At 42.9% G+C, this 21,950-nt stretch overlaps 1 protein-coding gene across 2 annotated transcripts in view; it reads left to right on the top strand.

Annotated features, from left to right (window-relative positions):
- PITPNM3 (PITPNM family member 3) overlaps positions 1-21,950 on the top strand; it is a 228,260-nt gene that overhangs the window by 73,492 nt on the left and 132,818 nt on the right. The window contains exon 3 of one of the 2 annotated variants that reach the window (XM_019545546.1): positions 11,151-11,198. The exons of the other annotated variant lie outside the window; for it this stretch is intronic. Within the exon in view, the coding sequence (XP_019401091.1) occupies positions 11,151-11,198 (48 nt within the window). The remainder of the gene's footprint in view (positions 1-11,150; positions 11,199-21,950) is intronic. 2 annotated transcript variants of the gene reach the window in all.

Raw genomic sequence — 21,950 nt, forward strand, 5'->3', positions numbered from 1 at the left:
GCAAGAAGGGAAGGGACAGAACGGATAATTTAATAGTCAGCAGCCTTCCAGAACGGATCAGATGGCTGATGTAAACAACAGACTTAGTCTTACCAGCAGGTTTGAGAGAGAAACAGTGAACTGCATCCCTGCCGTCCTTTGCATGTAAATCAGGGCTGACAGCAGCTTACCTCTGACCGGGTTACTGCTGTCCTGCAAGTGCTGTCAGACTATATTTAAAACACTGGTTTGTGTGTGTGCTCACGTGCACCTATGTACAGAGAGCAGAGAAAGCTTGAAGTAGCATGCTGGACCATTTTATGGCATATAGTTTGAAACATGCCCTCTGAGACCTAAGCCTCACTCGTCTTTGAATCCTTCATTTGACTCTCATGAGATCTAGTCTGTTGCCGACTAATAATGTTGGCGAGAATAAAAGGCTTTATGCAGGATATTACCACCCTGATGTAACAAATGGGGAAATGGAAACACAATAGGCGCTTGCCTAATATCATTCTGCAGGTCAGTGGCCAAAACCATGAATAATCGACGTCCCCTGACTCTTAGCTTTCTGTGCTGTCTTGGTATAATTTTACTGTTATAAACAGCATTCATTGTGGCTGCGTATGAAAACAAAAGCCACATTTGACAGAGGAAGGTAAATTTCACCGTATTCTTGCTGGGGAAAAAAAATGAATTCTGAGATGGGAAAATAAATAGAGGTTGCCTTAATTGTGTTTGACTGAAATGTAAAATGAATTCAGCTTGCTAGCACAAACAGAAGCCTGCATATTAGAAGACTTGGTGCCATCCCAATAGCTAATGTTTCATGGCAGGAAGAAAAGCCTGTCTGAGTAATGCTGAAGTTTTTTGGCACTTGATGATATAAAAAACTGCATTTGATTCCTGTGCATTTCTAAGTCCTGTCTGCTTGCTTTAATGGTTTAATATGTACCCTAAAATGGCAGGTCTGGGTAGACTGGGGAGAGCAAAGTGGACTCTGTTGTGGCCTGAGCATCAAATGAATGGCCCACTGAGTTTTAGGCTATAGAATTTGTGAGACTCAGAGGCAAACTCTTCTTCTGGTACTGCTTACTCAGCCCAGGACCTACCTGGGAGTTAATCTGGAAATGAATCGGATGAATATGGAGTAACTCACAGCAACATTTGTTTAGCACTTTTGCAGAATAAAAACTTACTTTGGCCTGGATCCAAAATGTAGCCAACTTTGACCAAGTGGTTCCATTTGACTTCAGAGAGGCTGCTTGTATGCCGAAGTACCTTTTCTGATTTGGGTTTCTTTAAATGTAGGATAAATTTTGTACCCGTTACTAGTTTAGTCTCCAGGACTTTGATTACTTCATAATCACAATAAGGGTAAAGTTATTACATTGCACTGGAATCGTAATAAATCTGTGGAATGTTAAACCCTTTTTTTTTTTTAGTACTCAACATTTTATTAAAAAGAACCAACACCTCTTATATATATTTACAAATCTCAAACATTATGCCATCCAACAAAGCCTCATAACATATTAACTCCTCATCTCTTAACAGTTTATAATAACAACTTTATCTCATCCCACAACTATCCCCCTTCCTACCCACCCCCCTGTTACCCCACTATCTTAGGCACCCCTCGAGTGAATACATATTTCCACTTATCTTTCATCCACATCTCCTTCCTCTTACTCTCATTTGCCTCATCCTCATCCCTTTGCATGTAATATTTGAGCTCAAACAGGGCTAGCTGTAGACATTCCTTTGTAGTAAAATCCATTCCCTTCATGATCAGCAATTTCCTCGCTCTTCAAAGTGTTGCATTAACACATGCCCATATCTTCCCTTCTACTGGTTCTTTCTTAACCACCCCATACATCACTGTCTCAAAATGTATCTCATCATTCACTTCTAAAATTTGTAAAAATGTCTGTGCCATCCTCCAAACCTCCTGTGCCAAGTTAAACAACTCCATCTCTATCTCTTTTGTCTCCAACAACACCCTCTGCATTCTTCCTTCTACAAACACTTGCACTTGCTTGACTTCAACCCTTGGGTTTTTAATTAACACCGCCAGCCCTGCTCCCTGTTCACGTTTGTCCCCACCCACCAAGACGGCCCCGAGCCCCATCTCTTCTCCGGATATTTATATTAATCTTTTTGTGGTATTCTACACTCTTGTAGACATATTACATCTGCAACGATAGACCTTAAAGTTGCTGACATTCAGTCCCACCTCTTCCTTTTTCAATAAACTTCTCACATTTAAATTTGAAACACATAACACCATGATAAAGGAAAGGTGGAAACCACTGATCCTCATCTCTCTTGTTTTATGGGTTGTCCACGTCACTGCTGATGATCAGTGACTCTATTTCTCCCCCTTCCTCATCCCTGTCACTCACTAGGTTCTCCAGGGCTGCGATATTGAGAGAGGCCGCTGCTGTCCCTTCCCCCTGTAACTACTTGCTTCTGGCTCAGTAGACCCTCCCGTCTCCCTTTCCAACATACCGTTCCCCCACATCGTCACTTCTCCCTTCTCCACCTTTCTGTCTCCCCCTGTTTTCTTCTGTGACCATGACAGCCTTTATTTCTTCCTTTTTCCTATCCATGGCTCTGCCGCTTTCCCTTTTTCTAAAGCAGAACTTTCTTCTTGGTCAATCTCTGGGATTTCTTTCTCTACTTCTGTTTCCATGCTCGTGCTTCCGCATCCCTCCTCTTCCCTCCTCACCTCTAGTTGTCAAGCTGCTACGACAACACTCATTCCACCCCTTTCCACCTCCAGTGTTTCTCCCACCAGCGTTTCCTCCTCCTCCTTCCTCCTCCTCCTCCAAATCCATCTTGTCCTCCCCCACCTCTTCCTCCTCCTTGCTCATCTGATTGACGTCATCCCCCCTTTTAGGGCGTGCTCTGTTTAGAGAAAGAAACTGGCCATCTGTTTTGCCCTTCTGTCTGACACATCCCACATTTCAGCACATCCTGGCATGTATGGGCTCTGTGATCGCTCCCACCACACCGGTAGCAAATGCAGCACCACCCCCCACACTCCAATTGCAAATCCCAATTTATTACAACCTGAGACTTCTTTACTTTACTTTACTTTTTATTTCTTTTTTAAAATCTTTTTTTCATTACTACTTTTTATTTTATCTTACAGCAGCTGCCTTGCTTCATTTCACCACACTCCACCACTATTTTCTTTCCAAACCCCATTTTGTTACCCACCCCTATCCAATTAACTTTCCAACTTCATGTACCTGTCCTGTTCTGTCCTGTTCCCTTCCCCCCCCCATCCTATCTCTCATCTCCCTGCTTGGAGCAGAGATAGAGCCCTGTCCAGGCTCACCAGCCCTATAGTGGCAACTCACAGCTATAGCTCCTAGTCTGGCCCTTGCTCACCAGCCGTCTGGTGGCAAGTGACTGCTCTGCAGGTCAATGATGGTCAGCGAAGGTTTTTAGCCATAGGGTACAGCTGGCCCAAACTCAAGCTTGTACTAACGCCAGTCAATATTTGAGCAGCTCAAAGTCCAACTTGTAAAAAGGCCCTTAACTTTACCCTAAGTTAGGCTACTGGTGATGTGGTAGGAAAGGCTTGCATTTATATCTAGGGACCTACTGAAATCATGAATTTGTGGATTTTGCAAAATCTGGCATTGCCCATGAAACCCGCAGGGGAAAAACAAAAAAACTTACTAAAAATAAAATGTTGATTCCCCAGAGGGAGCCAGCAGCCCTTGGAGTGCTGTGGCATCCTGCCATGGCATGGAAGCAGGGAGGGGGACGGCCCATTTGAATAGCTGCTGGTGCCCCTGCTCTTCACCACTGATTGGCTGAAAGGGCTGCCTGTCATGTGGCCCTGCCTTTTCTCCAATCAATGGTGAGGCCTGGGGCTACCAGGGCCCCTTGGCCAATCAGAAGTATGGGGGGATGGCAACCTGCTGCACCCCACCTTTGAAATGGTTGCCGGGTCCCGTGATCTGCCTGTGAAATCAGTGGGTGGCCACCACGAATTCAGTAGGTTCCTATTTGTATCACTCAGGCAGCTTTCAAAGGCGCAGTTCAGGCCTGGGGAAAAAATGTTACTTGCTATGCTCAGTCTGCCGGGCACTTTTGAAAATTTGGCCGCTCGTTTAAAACAAGAATCTTGCAAGTGATCAGTACTCGTTTTTCAGGAGAGCATGACCACCTTTTAGGAACCAGAATGAAGTGGCCAAATCTTTGGAGCACCTCGGTAAGATGAGTGCTGAGATATTAGGAAAAATTGAGCCTCTACTCGGGTGCCGAAATGGGACTGAAGAGTTTTTTGTGGACGGTAGTACAACCCTGAACTCTGAAAACTCTGGCCTAGAGGTATTTTAACATTGATCCCCTGAGGGAGACCATTGAAGCTAATCTTGAACATCTTACTAATTTCCCGAGTAACAGTTAAGTTAAACTTGTTTGGAATGGTTTCTGAGAAAGGATAGAGTCAAACCTAAACAACATTTTTTTCCCAGCACTTCTTCAGCAAGGACCTTAAGGAACATATTACTTCTTTCAGGGCCAGTTTTCTCTGGTCTAACACTCATTCTTTTTTTCTTTCTTTCTTTTGTTTTGCGAAGCGATACAAGCTTTGAGAACTCTCGAGCTGACTCCATCAGCATGAAAATTTAAATTCCTTCAACCTTTTTTCTTTAACACTCACAAAGGCAAGCCTGTTCTGTTGATTATTTTTATGTAAATATAATTATTTCTAAATTAGATTTATAAATTATTTAGGTCTTTGCTGATCAGAGGCTGTGAAGTGTAAATAATGGACGCAAAGTTAAATGTTCCATTTCTACTAAGTAATTTTGGAGGAAAAGGAATTGTAGTTCCAATAAAAGATCCCCTTTTTGTAACCTGTATTCATGTGCTCCTGCAGTCACTACAGCAAAATAGAGGTTTCATAGACATAGACATAGACATCAGGGCTGGAAGGGACCTCGGGAGATCATCGAGTCCAGCCCCCGGTGATGGATCTCTAATGGTTTCAAGGTCTGTTATCATCTCAGCACACAGAAACAAGACCATGTGAAATAAAGGGGTTGGAAGGAGCCTTGAGGGATAACCTGTGTCCCTTCTAGACCAGCTGCCCCCCAGAGTAGTACTGCAACGTAAAGGTTAAATAGCTGAACAGCTTTCAAGTCTCTTAAGTTCTCCATGATGAGGAGGTCCCTACATCAGAAAATGAGTAAGGGGTGATTAGGAGGAGGAAAAAGTTGGTATTTGGTTCTTTAACATACTGGCAGCATGTTCTAGGGATGATTTTTGGAGTGGGGTTAGTATTTGTGGCTGGATATTTTGGGCTCTCTTAGGGTGTTTTATACACGTGCTCTGGGGGTGGGGTGGGGAGGGGGAGGGTGCATTAATTATAGTGGCTCCAAGAGCTGCTGTAATTAAAGTGCCTGGCCAGTCATGTGTATCAGCATCCCCGTGCTGAAAAATGGTGACAGGGCCACTTTAACTAAAGCTCGTTGAATGAGCTTTAGTTAAAGCGCCTCTGCTGCCATTTTTCAGCGCAGGGACGCTGATGCACATGATGCTGGAGTCTACCGGAGCATGATAATCGAGTCTGTTTTGGCGTGTTGTAATTACAGCTAATGTCAATAATGATAATGAAAAGCTCTCAAATCTTGCAGTATATCTCCTACTGTAAATACATTATTGCAAGTGCCCGCGTTGTAGATCTTGGCATGATGTTACGTGATGGATGCTCCGCTTCACAGATATATTGGACAGAAGAAACAAACTTCCTGTTTTTTCTCTGTCTGGAGAATGAAAAGTTATTTCTTGAAGATAGTTTCTATATATTGTCAGTCGTTGCTGCTGTGTGTGGCTCTGTAGAGTCTTGATACTTTGAAGTAGTTTGCTATAAGTGACCAGATGGCTCTACTGTTTAACAGTTTCATAGCATGGATCAAATTGTGAAAGGCTTCAGATAAGTAACTCTTCACACCCCTTACACATGCAGAGAAAGGACTAATAGGCAAAAATGTGTCTGAAGCCTGGGCTAGACCAGTACTGTGTGAAAGATACGTCATCAGACTTGAGTGTGTCCCTTAGTTGCACAGGTTTCTGTAGCTTGAGGCAAGGGTAATGATCCCTTGCAAGTGTGAAGAGTATATTAAAAAGATGAATCAGTTTATAGCTGAGGAAATACCTTCAACTAGAAGGTGCCTACGTTGAAATGGTGTTACGTTTTTCATACCGTCCTCCTTTCCCTTTTCTCATGCCATTTCTGGTGGTTGTGTTGTAATACGTGCTAAGCTCATGAAGTCACAGTTCCATCCTAAAGCTCCGAGACACGAATATGTGAGGGCTCTTTTGTTGAAAAATAACGTGGAGTGAAAACATATTGTAGCTTTTCGAGCTGAAGAAATTTAGTGACGTTATTTAGCCTTTGAGAATGAGCATCTAATTTTGAGTCTGGTATTTTTTTAGTTTAGTTTTGTTTCCATCTTGACTTTCTTTTGTCCCTTTCTCTCCCTTCTTATTATCTCAGTGGCAAAATGGAAATAGTTATAAAGGGTGGGGAGGAGAAAGGAAAACTGAAATTTTTCAATAACATATTTGAATGAAGAGAAAAATTCCCAATGACTGACAATGAGTTAGAAAGCTGTTTATCCATTTTGCTTTTTGGAAATGGAGACTTTTTAAAAAAAATCTGCAGTGTTATTTTAAACTTACAGAAACATTTTCTTCTCGCATTGTTTTTGTGGCATAATGGACATCTTGTAAGTTTCATTGCTTTGTGTGTGTGTTCAGGCAGTTGATGTTGCCTATGATATGCTCATGGCTCAGGCCTTGTTTTTAAGCCTGCTTTACAGGCTTTTCCAGAGACAGTGACTGATGGCTACTTCACCTCAACAATTACTCCTCTGCCTACAAGGTAGTGCAGATAACATTTCCCCCAGTAAGCTAAAAAGTAGATAATGTTTCTGAACAGGCTCTTCGGCAACACTGCAGCCCACAAAATGCTCTGGTGAGGAACTGATAAGTGAGAGAGATTGTATGGGAAGATTGAAAAGAGGTTAATTCAGACAATTTTCTTGCCTGAAATGTCAGATGCCAACAGAGTCTCTTTGCTCACCATTGTAGTGTAAAGAATGGAGAGCGGCAGCTTTTTGTTGCTGCAAATTAAAGGGACTGTCACATTTTTCTGTCTCTAGCCCTGTTCCATATTGCAGGCTTACTAAAAGGCAGGGGTGCTGGCTGTAATAACCTGGCAATATGCATCACAGGGAGGGAGAGGGAAACTGGCTGATCCGCTGCTTTTTTTTTTTTTTAACTGATCTATCCAACAGTGATCAAATGAATGGATCCGAACCCTTGAGACTAATCTACAAGGTGCTAGTCCTCTCCAAATGATCTGTGAGACAATATTTCAAATAGGTGGACTAAAGAAAAGCATGTATGCATTATTCTTCTATAAACAATGCAGTGGCTTTAATTAAACGAAGAAAGGTGTCCTTGTGGTTAATGACACTCAATTGAATATAATTCCCTGTTCTGCCACAGGCTCCCTGTATGATCCTCAGCCAAGTCACTTGATCTCTCTCTACTTTAGTTCCCCATTTGGAAACAGAGTTTTTTTCTTTCCATTACTCTGTGTCTGTCTTGTATCTCATGGGCGATAAAGTTTTTGAAGAGGGAGTATCTCTTTTATGTGACTATACAGTACCTGGTACAATGAAGCTCTGATATCTGTGGAGGGCTTCTAAGGACCTCCATAATCCAGGTATATGGACATTATTAGAACTAGTGGAGACATTTCAGAAAGCCAGTGCAACTGTTTTGTCAAAGCTTTTTAAGATATGTATAATTCTGATGACAAAAAAGTCTTATAACAGTTTTCGAACAGCTTTATTAAACATAATTTCAATTAATTGCAAGTGTCAGCTACCCATAGAGGACACTTGCTCTTATGCACAGTAGAAACAGCTTCTTGTCTGAAAGGATAATTACCAAAAAAACGGGGAGCGTAAAGATGAAGTACCAGATTGTATAAATAAGAAACACTGATTGTTGTTGCGTCTCAGATGTAATCCACAATTTTCCCACGGCTTTTGACCCAAGAAGCTGCATCTTATTTTTGTGATTGTTTTTACTTGACTTCTGGATGTTAAAATATTCCTGTCTTGTATTAATGCTTGTTGTTTGACAGTGCTCCGATTGACTTTGGATTGGGTGCTGCTCATTTAAAAACACAGGCTTGGTGGTGGTGATGGTGTACTGGGCCATTGAAGGCCCAGTAAGGCAGACTGGTAAAGCATTTAATTCCTACTAAACTGAAGGCATGTTGTAGGGATAAATCAGTTGAATTTATGTTTGATATGATGAGAATACGGAAGGATTCATAGGAGGCTATGACCTGGTAGGTTCTGAATTATTGCTATCACCGCCCTGTTAGACAAACGGTCATGTATCAACACTCACCACCAGAGCTCGGTTCAAGTCCCGGTCAGGAAAAAGGAATCAGATGACCAACCCCTCTTAATTCCAGCACTAAGGAAATTTTACTGGTTTCAGAAGAGCATCTTTCTTTGTCTCTGATCTGCCAACCAGCAAAATCAACAGGTTTCTTTCAGTTGACTTCAGTGGGCATGAGGCTGAGCCTTAAGCATCTTGAAAAGAGTTTGCTAGGCTTTGAGAGGTGTCTGGCTTGCTGTTGCTAGTAGACGTGTTAGTGGCTATTGTGTGTTTCTTAGCTTTCTCGATTCAAAAGGGCTGGGAAAAGGAAAAGGGTGGTAGTTCGGCATGTTGTACCCTACTGACAGATTGCAGACAAGAGTACTCAAACAAACAAACAAACCAAAAAAGACCATGTGCTCTGGCTCTTCGAAATCCTATTTTTAGAGGATGAATTTCCTTTGAAAGAAAGCATGCACGTTCTGGAGGATGGAAAAACCATGAACGGTCCAGGACTTTAGTCTGGCTTGATTGACACAGTTTTTGCCGATACAACTACATAGTGTAGGACGATGATTTTTGTCATGTTTTGTTTCAAACTGAAATAGTTTCACTAGTATCTGCCCCACCAAGGACATTGTTATTATACTACTACTGTATAGCTTATTACATTTCCTGTACATACATTTTGGTATAAGAAGGTCCCCCACAAGGAAGCTTGTGCTGATTTACCTATATTAAGAATTAAAGTGGCACAATTTATGTATATCAACAAGGCCAAAGCTCTTAATTACATTGATCTGAGTGTGTGAACTGCTACAGAAGTAATTCCATTTCACTATTAGTAGCAAATACTCACTAATTGTTTTCATAAAATGATAGGTAAGATGGAGCTGTTACTTTAAAGCTAGAGCATGCTTATACTGAATGAAAGTTTTATTTATAGCATCAATTTCAGTATTCTCAGTGTCCAGAAAGATTTAGTGACTATTTTTTCAAAGGATCACAGTACTTGGAGGTAGACAAGTCTATTAGACTGAGTCCATGTTTGTTCAGTGGCTCGATATAGTCCCAGTTTCCAATATTAAAAGGATACAAGCTAGCTTGAAGTTCATTGAAAATGAAACCACTCTTGAAACTGTAAGGAGTTTTACAGTTTCCAGGGATCTGTGTGCTTTATTGTTTCTGTAAAACTATTTGAACCTTTGACAATGTTGCTTTAGTACTTACATTGGGTTTGTCCCGTTTACTGTATTAGGGCTTTGTTACACCTTAAACTTTAAGCTTCTCAAATGTTGATCAGCATTACTGTTAGCAAAAGCTTAAGGTGTTTATACATGTGCTCCAGGAGTGCGGGGACAAGAAGCTGTAACTAAAGTACCCAGAGTGTCATGTGTATCAGTGTCCCCATACTGAAAAATGGTTGCAGGGGCACTTTAACTAAAGCTCATCGAACAAGCTTTAGTTAAAGCAGCCCCACTGCCATTTTTTTCAGCATGAGGGATGCTGATACATGTGGCACTGGAGTCTGCTCCAATGCACTATAATTGCAGTGCGCCAGGGCAGCCTTGCTGCATTTGTATAGGCGCCCTTAGAGTTCATGCAAAATACATGTTCAGGCTAAAAATCTTTTCTGATTGCCCCTGGTCTGCACAGCTGTGACTTGCCACTACAGGGCTGGCAAGCAGGGGCCTGACTAGGAGCTACTGTTGGGTTGCCACTACAGCACCGGGCTGAGGGTGCTCTTGGTGTCTTGGTGGGGGTGGGCTGGAGAAATGCGTTGCTAGGGGCAGGACTGGAAAGGGGAGAGTTTAATGATGGGCAGTGAAATGGGAGGTGGGGAGGCAGTGGATGGGAATAGCAGCTGGGGCTAGGTGACGAATTGAAGGGAATCAGGCACTGAAGCCACTAAAGGAAACCATTAAAAAGTTTAAAAAAAAAAAAAATTAAAAAAGAAATAAAGAGTAAGCAAATTAAAGAACGTGTCATGTTTTAAGAAATTGGGATTGGGTGGCCCCAGCTCATGGGGACATCGCCCTTGTCTTGGGAAGGAAGCCCCAGCTCACAAGGCCCCCAGTCTGGCCCTCTCCCTTGTTCCCCCATCTACCACTCTTAGCCCTCTCCCCTGACATGGTCTGTGCCCCTGTGAGCTGCCTGGCCAGCTTGCTTCCCTCCCCCGGGGTGGCGGGGAGAGTTGGCTTGGTGCCGATACCATCTGCTGGGCAGTGGGGTATTTCATGTGGTCAGGAATATGGAAACAGTTGCTGGCCTCAAGTCTAGGAAATGATTGTAGTTAATACAGGCACTTTCCAAAACTGCAGTATTTGGGCCTGAGGGAAGCCTCTCTTCTTCAGTGACTTGGGGAGAGGACAGGTCTGAACTATAGTGCTGTAAAATCTGAATTTATCTAACGACATTAAATGCATTACAATGTTTGGTTAATTAAAAATCCAGGGAGTCCCTTTATGGGCAGACTAAATACATTCCTGTGATCCCCTTTGCGAAGGGGACCCTCCCCCCCACTCTCTTTTGGAGTTCTCATTGATGGCTCCAAAATGGCTTTAAGCCATTTCCAGGTATCTTTCTACATGCTGAGCTATTCCCACTGAGGTCACTGGGAGTTTTGGAAATCACAATATGGCCCTTTTGTGATTGTATGTATCGCAGTATATCAGAAGCAGTAAAAAGCTTGGAGAACATGTAAAGAATATTCATTTCACCTTGTGTTATTTCCTTAGCAGGTGAAGAGTCTGCTTTTTGCTCCTCTGGCTTTCTACAGGAAAAGCAACGTGAGTCAAGGTTCTTTACACTATTTTTTGTATACCTTGTTGTGCAGCAAGCTAGAGATAAGAATAATACAGAACTAAATGCAGACATTATGCAAACTTAAGCCTGTTTATGCTTCGTTGAAATGCTGTCGGGGAGGGAGGGGGGATCAGAATTCTCTTGTCCTACATTTAGCTAGTCTTATAACATGTATTTAATCAAGTTACTGTATGTTTTCACTTCATTTTTGTGTGTTGAGTAATGTTTTGTAGCTCTTGTTATTGCTGCAGCATTCTTGAGTAACTGGAAAGTGAAGGTGTTTGCATACTTCAAGGCACACTGTTAGCTGAACAATACGGTTTCATTCTGCATTTTGCACTTCAGAAGGATTGTTGTTCAGTGTACTCGGCCCTGCTGAGAGATATGCCTGCTTCTAGGGGCACCAGGCAAGTTGTCACGATAGATAGATCTAGGTTTCTGCTGTAGATAGGGTTGGGTTCAAGAATGCTGCCAAACCTATACTTGTTGAGGAGTCCCTAGGTCACAAGGCCGCCTCTTAGGACAGATGAATTCAAGTATTAGCATGGTGTTTATTGCTCATACTCTGCTGCCTATGGGTGAAGAGTGAGAGCCATTCCTTGGCAGTGGAGAGCTCTGGGTTTCTTGGAGAGCTTCCACCATTGTCCTGCCTGAGAACCCCTGCAGGTTTCCTCTTCTCCCTGTTTTCTAAGAAATCTGTGCATTGTTTTTCCCCTTACCTTGTCCGCAAGTGCTTGCAGTAGCTTTTCACAGTAATTAACCCTTTTGCAATGACACAGATACTCTGCCCAGTGCCCACCTCCACTGCCTGGGTATAGGACCATGGGGTTAGTGCGAGAGAGAAGGCTGGTCTTTGAGGAGCAGCTCCTCCTCCGCGTTATTTGACATATAGGAACACTGTGTTTTCTCACCTACAGTGAGATGATATGTCTTGTTTTTGAAAGGCAGAATGAGATAAATAATAATAAAAAAAGATCTTAGCTTGCATTAATGAACTGAGCAGCAGCAGCAGCTGGGGAGTTTAGCCTGCTTATGGTTCTGTTCCCTGCGGATCAGTGCAGACCGTACTTTCGTTTTGGCTGGCAAACTGCTGAAATTCCTCTTACTGTATCTTCTTGCATACAATGCATTTTCCAGTTTCTCGCAGCTGCTTTTTTGGAGAAAAAGGGTCCCTGTTGTTTGCAAGAGAATATGGCCTATTAAAAGACAGTGCAGTAGAGAGATTGCAGTGCCAGCTCTGTGCTGCTCCTGCATCAGCGCTCTGCCTGCCGTTGCAATCCCTAGCACAGGGCCTGATCCACTCTGCTCCATTATTTTCTTCTAAACATTACAGCTTGTGAGGAACTGAATCTCTAAGATATAAAAATAGTCTTTAGCATTATTTAATGGAAAGCATATGTTATCGCCTTTATGCAAACATATTTCTCACAACAGATTTGTTATTATAAACAGCAAGTCATAACGTGGCAGATGGCAGAGAGCCGCTTGATTTCTTCTGGGAGTGTGACTATGGAAAGAAGTTTTCTTCAGGGACTGTGTGACCATCTTGTGCTTTTTACTTAATGTTAATTCTCTTGGTTTAACCCCTAAATTCTTTTCAAATAAATACAACAAGGGATGGTTAAACTGGTTGGCTTATATTAAACGTGAATATTTAAGGATGTAAACGTGTATTTACCCCTCTTGGAGTTGGTTGATGGCTTACTATTAATAACAAGTGTTATTGTTGATAGTTTCAAACCTGTCTGGGGCATTTGGCCTGCTTACAGATGTGGGGGGAAAACCCCCAGTGCTTTACTTTAAGCTTGGCATGCCCCTGTGCCAAGCACAGTGCATGCCCAGAAGAGGCATCACAGTAGTCGAGCCTGGCTCGCCCAATGTCTGTATCGATTGTGCACTTCAGCACGACTTTTTGGCACTTTTATCTAATAGCTGATGGCTTAGATAAAAGCACAGAAAAGCCCCACTGTAGCACATGCTCTATACAGACCATTGGGAGCCGGGTCAAACTAACGTGCTTACTCTTCCAGTAAGGCTCTGTTGTTTTTGTTTTGTTATTTTCACATCTGTCACCAGCCTTGGATACCCAGGTCCCATAACACCGTAAACGATTTTGTCATTCTCAACCCTTCTGTCATGGTCTTTTCCCAATTCCAGCTGACTTTACTGCAATGTGATCTCCAAACTTGATCAGTACTGAGAGCAGTAGTCCGCCTGACAATGAGCTCCAGCTTTACACTAGGGATATGGTCACAGAGTGCTTTGCTCTTGTGCTTCCCTAGGGCAAGTGCACTGCAGGGCCTCTCCTGTGCCCAGTTCACAGAGGAAATAAGTTTGTAACGGCTCAGCTAAAGAGCTTGACATTTTGTCACAAGCTGTTTTGGCTCATGCTTTTTTTTTTCTGGAAGTTCCCAGTTCAGTCCCTTCCTTGTTGGCCAAGATGATGACCATTGTGCCTTGATTTTGACTGCTAGGTTACCAAGCAACATTTAATCAAGATTAATCAAGTCTGCTGGTATGTGCTAATTAGTGCGCTCCAGCATCCTCTGTGTCTCATGAATTCAGCGTCCTGTGCTTTAACTAAGGCTCGATGAGCGTTCGTTAAAGCACCCCCATTGCCATTTTGAAGTGTGGGATGCTGAAGACATGAGATGCTGTGGCCACTTTCATTAGAGTGGCTCTTGGAGATGCTCTAATTAAAGTGTCCCCCAACCCCTGCAGCACGTGTAAAGACGCCCTGTATTTTCTGTTTAATTTATCTCGGGTTTCATTCCTTGTACTTCTGTCACTTGGCATTCTGTAATTGGCCAGGACCTCTGTTCAGCCCTGAATAAGAGCCCCTTGCTTTTGTGTCAGCCCAGCTTCATTTTAATGGGGTGTTGCTAACAATTGCCATACTATATTGCATCGTTTTTAATGAGATGATGCACAGTCCAGCATCTGTCCTGCCAAATGATGCTTACTAGTTCCTGCTGATTTTTATGATGAGGCCTTATGTCTCTTAAACAAGAGGATTTGTTGATGATTTCCAGAAATGCTAAACTTCTTTTAATATGCAACTGTTAACAAAATTGTAGAATAATTATGACACTGGATCAGCATGATGCTTACATTTCAGCCCAGGGAACTACTCATGCTGAAGTTAACTCATGTATTTTAAGTGTTTGTTTTTTTTAATTGGTTAACTATAGAAATTATGGAAGGCTTCAGTCCTTCAGAGACCTCTTCTATAACTTCATATATGTGGAAACTCGTATTTACTATTCAAGGCTTTCCATGACCTGAATGTGTATAATTTCTAACTTCTTAGGAACCATACTTATAGAGCAATGAAACTCTTCTATTGAAGGTTGTTCCTTCAGCTCACATAGTAAATCTGTACTGAAGGTCTACGATTTGATATGTCTCTTGCTAAAGGTCTTTGTGCCAGAGGATGCCTTTCTGACTTCCCCAAATTTTTTTCCCATTATGGTTCTTTTCTACTTAAGTTCCTTGCATTGCCCCAATTAGTGTGATATGCCTGGCGTATATCGAGAAATGGTTATTAATATCATCCATAAATTGACTTTCTTGTCCTCTGTCTTTCGCCCACCTTGCCTCCCAGAGAGGAAGTATGTGGTAGGTTCTTGTTTAGGCTTCAGTTTTCTTGTTGCTCTTCATAGACCTGCCTATTGCCTTGAGTTCAAGTTGGAGAGAGCAACTTACTTCCTATTTAGAGCAGATGCTTCTGAGAATGGAAATGTTCATTGCATAGTCACAGGGCCTCCAGTCCTCCTGGGAAATGTCTCTCATCAGTAAAGCTCATCTGTACAAGAGCTCCAGTGTGTCACAGGCTTGTTATGGGTCATTCATTGTTATTAATTTGTGCTAGCACAGTGCCTAGTGGGGAAGACTGAGTTATTTTTAGCCATGTTGAACTTGAGGTGACAGTTGGATCTCAGAGAGGGAGACTGAGACTTTTGTCTGGCCAGAAGGAAACAAGTCTGGAGTGGAGCGGTAAATTCACGTAATCGGAGTTGGGGTTGTCCACAAGCAGAAACTCAGCAATACCACCCTGAGATAAGGTGTAGAAGGAGAAGAGGAGGGTACCAAGAGCTCTCTGGGAGACCCACAGAAAACTGGAGAGAGATGAGGGATAATCTGAAGAGGCAGCTGCAATGGTAAATGGACAAACCTGGAAATCACAGGATGGCCAGAATCCAAGAAAAAAGAGCTTGGTCACTGGTCTGGAAGGGCTTAGGTCAGGGGTGGGCAAAATGCAACCCACAGGCCAGATCCAGCCCGGCAATTAATTGTATCCAGCCCACAGCTGTCCCCGCAGTGCTTTGCATGGGGCCAAACCCCACTTGCTCCCTCCCAGGGCAGCCCATGCTGTGTTCTCACCTGTGCCTGCTGATGGCCTGGGCCCTGGCCAGCCCACGCAGCTTCCCCGTGGGGCTGCCTTCTACCCACTCGGCCACCTGCAGGTGGCTGCTCATTGCACTGGGCGGGCAGAGGGGGTGGAAGGCAGCCGGGAGCTAGGGCAGGAGTTGCCTGGCTGCAGCTTCCCTGCGCAGCTGCCTGGACATATGGTGCCCAGCATGAACATCCATAGCTGCTGCCACTTCCCTGCACTACCTGCTGCCCATGGCAGCACAGCAGGGCCTGGACAACAAAGACAAGGAGCTGCTGGAGGTGAGCACTAGCAGCAAAAGCAGCTCTGCTGGGAAGTTGTTTGTGCTGGCTGGGACCAGGGCCACTGATGGGCACGGGGCATGTGCAGGTGGGAGCATGGTGCAGGTTGCCCCAGTCAGGAGCGTGTGAGGCCTGGCCCCCTGCAGAGGGCCACGGGGGCAACCACAGGCCAGATGTGGGGCTAAGGGAGGAGCGGACTACACCTGCATTTGCACCGTGCTGCCTGGATGAGCTCTGCTGTGTGCACACCCTGCCTCCCCTCCCTCCCCTCCCTCTTTCCACCTCTGGCTGGCTCCTAGGACCTAGTGTGCAGGCAGCCTCCTACCCCCACTCCGCCTCCTATTCCTTCTTCACCCCCACCCCCTCCATGCACACACCCAGTATACAAGAGTAAACCTATTTTGTGTTGTTATGCAATTGTCTCTATATACCCTACTCAAAAAAAATCAGGACAAGTTATTTTTTTAAATAAAATATGTTATAGTAGATGTTTGATTTTTATTACATGACTTGCTTTTTATCTATAATTTTTTTTAATGGTATTTTCTGAAAGATTTTATGTGTGTGGTCCTTGACAGCTCACCAAAACTTGTTAAATGCCCTACCAGCCAAAATAGTTACCCACCCTAGCTTAGGTCAAATTCACAAGCCTTTGTGTTGTAATTTCTTTCCAGTGTCTAGAACTTTTTGGTGATTCATAGATTGTGAGGTTGGAAAGTACCTTGGAAAATCATCGGGTCCAGCCCCCTGCACCAAGCAGGAAAGGTAACTGGGGGTCAGGTGACCCCAGTGAGGTGGCTGTTCAGTCTCCTCTTGAAGAAGTCCAGGGTAGGTGATTGCACCACCTCTGGAAGGAGCTTATTCCACAGTGTGGACACCCTGACTGTGAAGAAGTTTTTCCTGTTGTTTGACCCTGAATCCATCTTCCAGGAGTTTGTGGCCATTCCTCCTGCTTTTCTCCTTGGGTGCCCTGGTGAACTGTTGCTCACCAAGCCCTTGATGTACTTCCTTAGTATAGTGGTAAGCTGATACTAGGTGCCCTCTCAGCTTTCTTTTCCTTAGGCTGAAGAGTCCCAGGTTACTGAACTCTGAATATAGATGGGTGGTTAGTGGATAAAAATGGAGCAGAACGATGGTGCTTATAAAGGTTTCTCAGATTTCCAATTTTTTTAGTGAACTACAGCAACAGCTCTTCTTGGCTTTTGGTTGTCAGTTCTGTTAGCTGTAAGCATCCAGGGTTGCTGATTCAGTTCCCTACCTTGGACAGTTCCTTGCAGAGGATTTTGGTGGTTTCAATGGCGAGTAATAGGAAGGGCCTTGTGCTTTATAGATGCAGCCACAGGCGGGTTTTGAGGAATGTGTCGTTTCATCTGGTCTGTATCAGCCTTCATTTGCTGCTTTCTCTGCTAGCGTTTGTGTGTCTCTTTTTTTCAGTGCAGGATGTCGGAAAAATTGAGATCCACATGGGGGAGGGAGAAGAGTATTTGGCCCCATCCTATCAGTTGTAGAGGCTAGATTTCCATGGCCCTTGACTCCTTAGTCCAGGGGTGGGGAAAATGTGGGCCACAGGCCAGATGTAGCCTGCCAGGCCATTCTATCCAGCCCGCGAAGCCCCTAAAAATTTAGAAAGTTGATATTAATCTTCCCCTGGCTGTCTGTCATGCGGCCCTCGATGGCTTGCCAAAACTCAGTAAGCAGCCCTCTGCCCGAAATAATTGCCCGCCCCTGCGTTAGTCTGCGGCTGGAGCATTCTTGTTTAGTAGGCTTAGAAATTCGTTGGAGTCTGAGAGTGTTCAAGGTTGAATCAAGGATCACTGGAGCTTGTTCATTGTCAGGTTGAAGTTTCTGGCCGCTGCCTTAATGAGGTAATGATGTTCTGTTGAAAACAGAGGTTGGGCTGTGTTGCCCGTGTCTTGACATTGAGGCTGAAGATGTTTTTTTCATAGTACCAACAATGAATTTTAACTATTTGTTGCCCCAAACACGATTTTGCTAGACTGAAATTGAAACTTTTATTTTTTTCCAGGTCAGGTTCACTTTGAAACAGCAAGTGTAGTTCCTACAAAAGAAAGATAAAGTAACAAGTCTGACTGCACACAGAACTGAATACAATTCCTGATTTCCCCCCACTTTGTTAAAAGGAGAAAAACAGTGTTTACTGCTCTTGATAATTCAAAAAATTATTGTTTATAGCTGACAGTGGATCCAATTCTCCACTTGTTTAGTGCAAATCAGAACGTTGCAGAGGTTATAACAGGTAAAAGTGTCGAGTAGAATAGAGCCTATGATGTTACAACACTCTTGGGCAAACATTGCTTATCTTAGTTGTGGGATAAGCACAAGAGGTATTGACATTAAAACAAAAAATAATTTAAACAAAAGAATTTAAAACAGAAAATTAAAACTAAAGAAAGCACATGCGTAGCTGGCTTGAAAAAGTTTTTTTTTTTTTTTAATTTCCATTTAAAGTTTTAAAATAACTAATTTCACTACTTCAAGATACAGCTCTCTCCACTTAATTGTGGAAAACTGCTTACTTAACTGGGACATCTCCCACGGAGTTGGTTTTAAGATGATTACAGTTAAAAGCAATTTCTGCTTCTTAAGCAGATGGTAATTGTGCCTAAATGGAATTCCTTTTGGCAACTTGGTGCTCCGGCGTTTTGTGCATCTTGTAATCAGAGCGAGCCAGCACGATACCAGCTTTCCCCAAGTCAAACCATGCTGTAGATGCTGTGTAAGTGGGATTGCTGTGGCTTGTTTCTGGCTCTGTTTGCTCCTTTCATCTGATATGAAAATACAGAGTCCTTCTCAGTGGCCCTTGTTGCTGGCAGTGGTTAGACTTAGACTTAAGTCACAGATCAAATCTGATCTAGTGCCAAGCCAGTGATAGCCTGCCAACTGCCTGGCTTTTTATTGCCTTTGCTTAGGTGCCTTAAAGCTCCCTCCCGTATTTCAGGAGCCCGCCTAATGGCCTGATGAGCTTGCAGCCTTTGCATCTATCTGCGGGCACTATCCAGTTCCTCAAAAGGGAGATGAAAGCCATGAGTACTAAAGGAGTCGACATCACTTTGTTACATGATAGCCACAATTAGTCTTACCTCCTGGGATAAGCAAGTCCAGCGCTATTCACCTTATCTCTTTTACCGCGTTTGTGTCTCTCGTCCCTCTAATCCAGAAGGGTCAAGTTCCCAGAAGGTTCTGGTTCAGGGTTATTACATGCAACAATGCTGTGGTACCAAAATGCATGCATGTGCTCCCATGCACACACATGCATACTTTAACATAAAAGGCCCAAATGTGTTTTAAAATACTATTCTTTTAGGTGAGGTGCAAATTCAAGGCCCAATCTACTTACCCCTCTTGCTTAGACAGGTGGGAGTTCAAAATTCTATGCAACGTTTTAGGGAGAGCAGTGGAAATAATGCAGGTCCCAGCCCTCAATGCCTCTATAATAATGGTTAGCACTTGCACAGCATTTTAACATCATAAACACATCACCTTTGTTATACTCTTCTGAAGTAGAGGAGTATAGCTATCCCCTTCTTCTGATAGAGAAACCGATAGAAACTAGGGGAATTATCAGAGCCTGTATCAGTGTTCTAGGGCACAGCTTATTTGTAAAAAACGAGAAGAAAAGAAAACGTTGAAAGGCTTATGTAAGCTGTTGCTTAGAGCCTAGTGGCAGTTCTGGTTGTCTGTCACAGCGCTCTAAGTGGCTACATGAATGATTCACCAAGGATTTCAGTGAAGTCACACCGGCAAAAGTGCGGCTGGAATTTGTCTGTTGTACCCAGCATTCGATTTCTCAAAGTTTTGTTGCTAATGAAATAATAGCACAGGAGCCAAGTGCTGCCCGGTTTTGTTTGGGAGAATATGCATGTGGCAGCTGAAAATTTTCACATTGGTCATATTTCTAATCACTTTTTTCCAGGCAGGCACGAATCATGCAAACTGGTGATGCTTTCTGAAACTAGATGATAATTACTTTTTTGACATCTGTTTCGAATAGTTATTGTATGCGACTGTGACTTGGTACAAAATATGATTTATGCAACATGCACGGACTTTGTAAGGCCTGTCTACATTAGGAAAAGAAAGGGCCTTGGCATTGCCCCATTTCACCATCATTTATTAAAACTACCACTTTTTTTTCTGTACTAGGATTATAAAATGCATTCACTTTTATATTACAAAAGTGCATTGTTTCCCCTAGTTTAGATATGCCCAAAATGTTGGGCATATCTAAAAATGTGGTCAAGCCCTGACCAACTTGACAGGGTCCATCATTGCACATGACCTCAGAAACCTATAGATTTGTATAACAGCTGTTGAAGATCATTTTGTCCACTAATACTTATTTCTGTTCGTTCATCTATCTATTAATCCTCTGCTCAGTATGGGATTGTAGCATGTGAGTTGGAACGTGGCAGCAGCAAACAGCTGGAAAAGCCAGGATATGAGTGACACCATCTGTCACAGCCTTTTAAAACCTTGCCTTCTATAAGGCATATCAGATCTTCTGTAAGGCAGGCCTAGATGTGTTTTCTGGTTTTTTCCCACCTGGAAGGCTGGATCTGAAATGACTGGGGATCTGCTTCCATAGATAAGTCTTTTCTAGCATGGATAAAAATCTTCTGGGGTTTAGTATTGGACAGCGACATCCATAGCAAGGAATCTGAGGGCTATTTAGGTTGACTACTTATGCTCAGTGGGCTCATGGAAATGATTTGCCTTGATCTAGCTATATTTTTTTCAGTGCTGAAATCAGTTTTTCATGTTTCCCTCTATAAAAAAGCGGACAATGGACAGTTAATACTCTGGACTGCAAACGTATTGCCTTGCAGCAGTATTCTTTCCAGTAGCATAAAGAACCCAGAGAAATTACTGTCTGGCATAAAAGTAGGCAAGAAAATTGTCCCTGCCGCTAGAAACTTAGTAAACAGAGAAATTGCTGAGTTTTTTACCTTCACTCGCTTACATAACATTATATTAAAGGTGTGTGTGTGCCTATTTGTGAAAGAACTATTTCCAGTCTGCCTTTAAAAAATTGAGAGCATGCCAGAGAGAGAAGTTACTGAAGAAGGTGACACGCAAAAAAATTCCCCTCACAAAAATGTGAACAACAAGAAAAAAAAAAGGAAGATTTAGAGATGTTTTATTACTTAGTATCCTAGCAATGATTCAGTCAAGTTGGAAACATGCCTGATTAATGTAAAATGTCAAAACTAGTGCTTATTTAAGGTACTCTGTTAATGTGAAATAAAGCACGACAAGCTCAGATAGACTTGCAGTTCATTGGAAGACCCTGAACTCAGTCGTCGTGATCGTCGTTTTTCTCTTCCTCGTTTTGGCCCCTTTCCCCAAAATGTTTCTGGGGGACAAGGGGTGGGACAGGACTGGACCTGTTTTCATTAATGAACAAAACTGTTTTGGTTTTCACCAACTATTTTTTTTTTTTTTTTGGGTTTTGACATAAATTACTGATGTGCAGCTACTGAAAAAGGATGTTGTTTTCTTTAAAAATCTGAAAATACATTTTTGAAAAAGAAAAATGTTGACAAAACTGAAAAAAATGTTCATTTTCAAAACAAGCTTTTGCAAGGAGGGGGTGGTGGAATTTCATGACCAATTTTCCAATTGAGCAAGGCAATATTTTTATCATTTTCTTACAGTGCCATCTTGTTAACAATCTGTCCTGGGTAAGATGGGAAGTAGACCATGAAATTAGTTACAACTTTTAAAGTCAGAATTACTAGCCGTTCTTTACTTTGCTACATCATCTGCAAATGGTGGTTCTCAGTAATGAATCTGTCACGGATCCCTTTGAGCTTAAGACTGGAGTTAAGCAAGACTGCATCATTGCTCAAACACCCTTCTCAATATTCCTTACCACGATATTACATCTTAGTTTCATAGTTAGTAGGATCAGAAGGGACCTGAGCAGATCATCAAGTCCGACCCGCTGCCATGGCAGGAAAGAGTACTGGGGTCAAACGGCCCCGGCAAGGTGTTCATCTAACCTCCTCTTAAACACCCCCAGGGTAGGAGCCTGCACCACT

This window comes from Crocodylus porosus, unplaced genomic scaffold, assembly GCF_001723895.1.
Source record: "Crocodylus porosus isolate Cpor-Errol unplaced genomic scaffold, CroPor_comp1, whole genome shotgun sequence".
Classification (NCBI taxonomy): domain Eukaryota; kingdom Metazoa; phylum Chordata; order Crocodylia; family Crocodylidae; genus Crocodylus; species Crocodylus porosus.